The following is a 6,649-nucleotide window of genomic DNA, read 5'->3' as shown; positions in this document are numbered from 1 at the left end:
GGCAGCAGCGAGGCAGCTGTCTTCGTGCAACGTGATGTGCCACTGACGCGAGCGTGTGTGGTCACCGTGCGTACGAGCACCACAGTAGCACCGACGAACGACAGATTGACCTGACTCTGGGAACGCTACTACAAACGCCGTCCCTCTCTCCTCCTGGTGGACGAGGAGGGCAGGACGCGGCAGCGCACGGGTTTTCTGAGAGCCCAGTCCGCTGTGGTGTCGTCGATCTCGTTCCTGGCGGTTGCTATGCCAACTCTCACGCACACGGAGGGAAAAGGTTGTGTAGAGGCACTGTGAAGGTGAGCACCACCTGGTGCAAACCCATGCCGACACCCTCGTCGTCATGCTCTGCTCTGCATGCGCCCGTGCGCCCTTCAACTCTTTCTCCTCGCGCTCGTGTCCCCCCACATCATGGACTTGTGGCGCGCTGGACATCTGGATCTGCTCCCCATCCTCCCCGTCCTCCACTGCCTCTCTTGCATCTCCTAGAGCTCTTCGAGCAGTGCATTGAAAGGGAACACACCTCCTGCAGCTAAGCCTCTTATCAACCGAGAGCTTATACAACACACCCGCATCTCCATATTGACCAGTCAGATCACTCAGCATTTGTACAGATGGCCCTTTTCGGTGAGAGCGCCGGCGCCAACGTGTCCTCTCGGGTTGTCTTCGGTATCCTTGTTGCGTGTGCGTGGGTGATTGGTCTCACCGCTTACGGTATTCTGTACTGCATCCGGCGAAAGCAAGCCGCGCGTCAGCAGCAACTAGAGGAGGCTGCACAGGCTGGAGGCGTTCAGTACGGTGGGGCGACATCGCCCTACGGCGGCCCTTATGGAGGACCGCCGGTGGTACATGGCGCGGTGGTCGCATATCAAGAAGCGCCCGCCGCTTCAACTGACTTGGCTGGTGTGCCACCGGCACACCCCGGATGGGAACTGAGCAACGGCGCTTGGCGTCCCTCTCAACAACCAACTCCTTTGTACCCAGGTGTAGTGGTGGAGCAACAGCAGCAGCCAGGTAATACCACTGATGCAGCGAACATATACGGCACGGCGTACTACTACACGCAGCCGAACGAACAGCAGACGGCGGGTACGGAACCTGTGAAACCTCTGTGAACAGGGGTAGCGTAGTAATCCGTGCTGCGTCGGTGATATCACTCGGTCTTTCGGAGCTGCTCTTCCTGGTGATTCTCCGTGGTTCCTGTGCTGTGGCCTGGTTTTTCGCCCCATCCTACCGCCTCTGTTTGTCAGCGTCTGTGGTGGTGATGCCGATGAGCGGCATTCATCATGTATTTGTCGGCGTAACTGTGCGCGATGCTTCAGCTGCCTCTCGTTTCGCTGCGACATACCGCCCCGACGCCCCCCCTCCCTCTCCTCTTCCTCCTTTATTGCCCTTTCCTCACAAGCCATGGGTGTGTTGTGTACATGCTGCTCTGCAAGCGGGAGGCGGCGTGTCGCCCCTCCCGCCCCCACCCCATCACTCTTCTCGCATGCACATCGCTCACGTTCGCTTTCGCCAAGCAAGTTTCAACGGACATGTTATTTCCACGCCTGCTCACGTTTGTTTTTCCTATTATTTCTCATGCTCCTTCTTACGCTCACAACTCTGTGTGTGTGTGTGTGTGTGTGCGTGCGCGCGGTTCCGTCTGTATGACTTCACCTTTATCCTCGCCTTTTCCCTCTCTTCTTTGTGTGTGTGTGTGCTCTTGGCGTTGTGAATGTTGCTGCTGGCGTTTTGTCTTCCTGTGCATGTTGTCTCTCTCCCGATGTGTCCTCTACATGCGCACTGCCAGCTTATATTCCTGTAAAGCCCTATCGCCATCATCGCCATCTCACTCCTTTTTGATTCAAGCTGATTCGTCGAGTATGAAAGAGTCGTCCTGAGTCCATGGAAGCGTTAAGGCGAGGATAGCATGCTGCGCAGATCTCTCATTTCTCGGCTGGACCATGTGCGTCTGCTTTTTTCGTGGTATTCGAAATTTTGATCCCTCAGCGATTCTCGCCGTGCCTGTTCTTTGATGTGTGACGGAGTGACGCGGCCTCCTCTCCGTTCCCTCGATGAGGAGGGAGAGAGAGGGAAGGAGAGGGGGTCTGCCGCTGCCTTTTCGACGCAACAGACGGTACATCATCTCTCTATCTCCACTGTTTTCGTTGCGTTTTCTCGGCGGCCTCTAACTCTTTTCAGTATTCCGCGTCTTCTTCTGTTTAGGGAGAGGACAGCGTGATTTCGGTGTTTCATCTCTGCGTGGCAACGAGTGGTTTCTCGGCTCCTCACCTCCCATCCCTCCTCCACGCACACGCACACCTATATATGTCATCGTCTTCATGGGCGTCATAATCTCACCACCCAATCCCCAACCGTGTAAGCAAGCTCTTGCCTGCTGTCCCTCTCTCCCTGTCTTCCGTTCTTTAGCTTCTTTCCCTTTGGATGCTCATTTTGCATGTGTGCGTGTGTGTGTAGCCTTCGATCGGCACTGGCACCTAACGACGGCAGGCTGCTCTCGACTCTCTCGCTGTGTGTGATCCCTTTCATCGTTGTTTGCGCATCGGTTCGAGCCGCACATAACACACGCAGCCACAGAGAAAATAGCGAACACCCACGAGCACTGGCTTGTTTGGGACGGTTCATGGTAAGGGCTACATGCGACTGCTGCCGGAGAGGGGCCGCACGAACGGCCCAGCGTCTCCCATCGGACCCCGTCTACAGCACAAGTAGGACTCAGTGGGCGTAACACCCATTCCCGGTAGGAGCCTTTCATTGCATCCGGACAAGCTTTCTGGAGACACTTAGACGATTACCAAAGCCCTTCTCAGCACCCTGCTCGCCGCGCTGGAAGGAATGATGGGCTTTCTTTTCCACTGTTGTACTCGCCTGAGAGAATCTCGCTCTCTGTCTCTCTCTCTCCCTCATCTTCTCGTCGCTGTGCGTACGCCTCTGCGCCCACCTACGCACCATCTTTCTCGCCTTATCTTTCACTGTCGCGAGTGGCTCTTTACTTAGCAAGTCACCATGCCCGACGCTCTATGCACTCCACCCAAGCTCTGTTCCTCATCGATGTCTCCCTCACCCCGCATCCCAGCAAGCGAGTAAGATGCTAGAAAGCGACACGGAATAGACGAGTCCCGTCTCTTGCGGTCGCCGTGCACGGAGAAGGCTGAGCAGATCCTGCTTCTTCAAGCGTCACAGGTACTTCTGCTTGGCCCCCTCAGAGGTCGCGTGTCTGTCGCACACGCTTCCGCTTTTAGCTGGCGTACTTCGAGTTCCTCGGTTACTGTGTGGAGTGCTGCGAAGCTGTCTGCACGTCTGCGAGTGCGTCGCGGCATTTCTTGTATCTGCTCTCTGAGAAACGGAGCAGACGAAAGGAAGAAAAATGTAAGAGGCAAGGTAACTCGGACGCGACTATTGCGAAGCTTTTCAGATACGCCTCTGCCGGAGGCGCCCTAATCAGCAAGTGTATTGCAAGCATCGAGTGCACCAAGAGGTGCCGATCAAGGCGCTTCTACACCACTTCGAGAGCACGCCGCGAGTATGTGAGGGTGGTCATCGAACATCCACAGCAGCTCGGTGGTGCGGCGGACGCGGCAACAGACGCATGGCACCGGTGCATACTGCGTGTAGCACACACATCAAGCACACACACGCCCCCATTAAGAAACAAGGTGCTGCTTGTGTGAGCCGAATGAATACGTCTGCTCGACCGCTACGAAGCGGAGTGATTGGAGGGAGCAATCCGCGACATGTATAAATGGCGTGGCACAGCGTTCACATACAGCTGAAACAGCATCCAAGTGTCTCCTCAGATGAAGGGCGCATGCTCTTCTTCCTTCTTTTCCTCTCTACGAGAGTCTTCTTTTCGCTTCATTTGGCTTCGCCGATGGGGCTGTGTGTTGAGATGCATAGGTGCGTCTGGGGCTGGTTTGCGTGTTCATCTGTGTGTGCGTGGGGGCTCTATTTCGGCCAGGCATCAGCCCACACCGCCACGATATCCATCCCTATCAACTCTCGCGCAGCATCTTTCGCTCTGTTTTCTTCTTCCCATTTTCAGCGTCCATCCCCTCCTATCCCGCTCGCTGGGACTTTTGCCTTTTCGCACTCATCAGCTCTGCTGCGGATGACGCTGATGAGGATCCTGCTGCTGCCGCTCTTTGTTTCCTTTCCTTTCGTCTTGTGTGTTGTGTACACGCGGGTGTGTGGGGCGCGGAGCGGTTGCGGGCCTATGATTCTCACGCTTCATTCCATTTTTTCTGCTGCCCTCTCCCCTCCACCCCCCCCCCGCCCATGGGAGAGCTTCGCAGCGCCTCTTGCCCTGTCTTTTCTCGGCACTCACGCGTACGTGCGGCGAAGCACAGGGTGACAGAATGGAGCTGCCGTTTATTTGTTTTTGTTTTTTTTTATGCTGTGGTGCTCCCCTCCTCGTTCTCCCCAGCGGCCATGCGCCCACGCATATGAACGCGCGCTCACGAAATCTGCCTCTTGAGCAGGAGAGGCATCCGCAAGATGTCTGCACAGCTCAACTGACACTCCCCCTCCTCCACGCACACGCATGCACACGTCTTCATCGTTCCGCTGCTTCTCATGTGCATACTGCCTTCGTCTGCTTCTCTGCTTTCATGTTCCCGTCTTGCTCGTCTGGACCGCGGTGGTTGGCCGGAAGGCTGATCAGCAGCCCTGTGTGCTGCTTCTTATGATGCAACGAGGAGAGCTTCGCGTTTAGCGGGTGCCTCAGTGAAATGAAGCACGCTGGCGGTCCAAAACGCCTCCGTGCAAAAAGGCAGAGACGTGTGTGCCGGTGCCTGCTCACCAACGGGATGCTGGGCGGCGCTCTATCTGTCCCAGATGTCTCTCTTCCCGCCCGCGCCGCCGCTCTCACGGGTATCAACGAACATGCATAGTAGCGCTTGCTGAACCATGAAGCGAATCCGATCCCCCTTTTCTTCGCTGCTCCCTCTACTTCTCATCTGCGCTTCCCCCTCTCTCTATATATACATTACCGATCCTGTGTTGTCCTACGATGGCCTCTCCGAAATACAGGCCGTAACGAGTGGGCCTCTCTCTCGCTCTCGCTCTCTCCATCTGTGCGTCTGGGCATAGCTCAAGCACGGCACTGGAAAACCCCTTCGTGTAGTTCTAAACAGAAAAGGCTACCAAAACCAGGGTTGTAGGGGTCGGAACTCACAGCCACGCCCTCGCGCTTCGAGGCGGCTCCAGTGCTGCGGCCGAGTTCGTACCGGTCCTTCCGTGCGTTTCTGTCTCGGCGTCTTTTCTCCTTTGCAGTCATATAGATGGAAAAGGTGGAGATGGTGGAGCTGTATGGGAAGCCGACACTGATAGCCCCCCCCCCGCCCTCTCGCCCGCCGCTCTTAGCGTGTGACCCGCTTCTCTTTTTTTATTGCTCTTCCTTGTTGCGTCCTGCGAGATACAGCAGACCCAGTGCACTCTCGCCGCCTTTGCTTCTGCGAAAAAGTCTCACACACACGCGCGCACGAAAAGAGGCAGTGCGAATCGCGTAACACCGGAAAGGCGAGTGCTGATTCGTGGCACAGAGTAAGCGGGAGAGTTGTGCATCGCTTGTTATACTTGATCACCTCAATTCCTCTCATCCACACCCGCTGCAGCGGCTCATCTAAGAAAACATGATATTCTTCCAGTATGTCTTCCCTTGCTACACACGGAAAACGGCGTCTGATCGAGCGTCCCTGGCAGAGAGGGCCACCACCCCAAGCAGTAATGTGGCCTCAACAACGAATTTAAGCGGATCAGCAACAACGTCTCCGGGTGCCAGCCGCATGAGTGATCTTGCTGGAAGTATTGTTTCATTGGCCGCCAGTGCCTTCTTTGCCTTCAGTGTGTTAGTGGCCATCTACTACTACTTTGAGGTGTACCGTAAGCGCACGACGGAGGAGAGGAGGATTCTCGCTCACGAAAGTGGTGGTCGTAGTAGCAGCGGCAGTGGTGCTGGAGGCCCACCCATGATTCATGTCATTGAGGGCATTCCGATGCACTACTCCGCAGTATCAGCCACTCAGCATGAATCGTCTGAAGAGGTGGCGTCGCTGCGGCGACTGGCACAAGCCTCCCCAGCTGTCATTCCTCGAAGTTCTTCGGTGTCCGTCGCGTATCACGTGCGCTCGAGAGGACGGGACAGGACGATCCGCGTGCACACCTTGGACGCCGATCCGCACGTCTTCAATCCGTTTTCGCTGCCATCAAGCTCCGTGGAGGCGCAGGCATGCGTGGGCCATGTCGTAGAAACAGACGAGGGAGAGCAGCGGCTCTTAGGCGGAGAGGAGACGTGGAAGCGGCTCGATTACGGGTCGGCGATGTACTACAGCAGCCCCATCGAGGAGTCGTCGCACAAGGATGGCAGCGAAGGGAACGAGGACGACGGCGACGTTGCCTTTTGCGATGATTCGGAGAATCAGCCACCAGACGAGTAGTGGCGACAGTGGTCTCGCGGTGGCTGAACCGTGAGCGGCTGTGCCAGAGAACACGTGCAGAGCAGACTGTTGTGTGTGCGTGTGCTGTTTTGTTTCCGTGCGGTGGCACACACACACACACCACCCTCTCCCTCTCTGCCGCGTTAGGCAGCCTTCCTTATTTTACATGTCTTTTTACTTCTGCGTGTGCCTGCACCCTTTTCTTTGCCCAT

At 56.3% G+C, this 6,649-nt stretch overlaps 1 protein-coding gene across 1 annotated transcript; it reads left to right on the top strand.

Annotated features, from left to right (window-relative positions):
• Nucleotides 1-5,633: 5,633 nt before the first annotated feature.
• On the top strand, nucleotides 5,634-6,437 carry LDBPK_311910 (hypothetical protein, unknown function; the record flags this gene model as incomplete). The annotated part of the gene is made up of 1 exon (XM_003863233.1): nucleotides 5,634-6,437. One exon carries the CDS (start codon nucleotides 5,634-5,636, stop codon nucleotides 6,435-6,437), a length of 804 nt encoding a protein of 267 aa, XP_003863281.1.
• Between the last annotated feature and the right edge of the window lie 212 nt (nucleotides 6,438-6,649).

The sequence above is a fragment of the Leishmania donovani genome, chromosome 31 (assembly GCF_000227135.1).
Source record: "Leishmania donovani BPK282A1 complete genome, chromosome 31".
NCBI classification, from domain to species: Eukaryota; Euglenozoa; class Kinetoplastea; order Trypanosomatida; family Trypanosomatidae; genus Leishmania; species Leishmania donovani.
The sequence above is the reverse complement of the archived record's forward strand: the minus strand, read 5'-3'. Positions and strand labels throughout refer to the sequence as shown.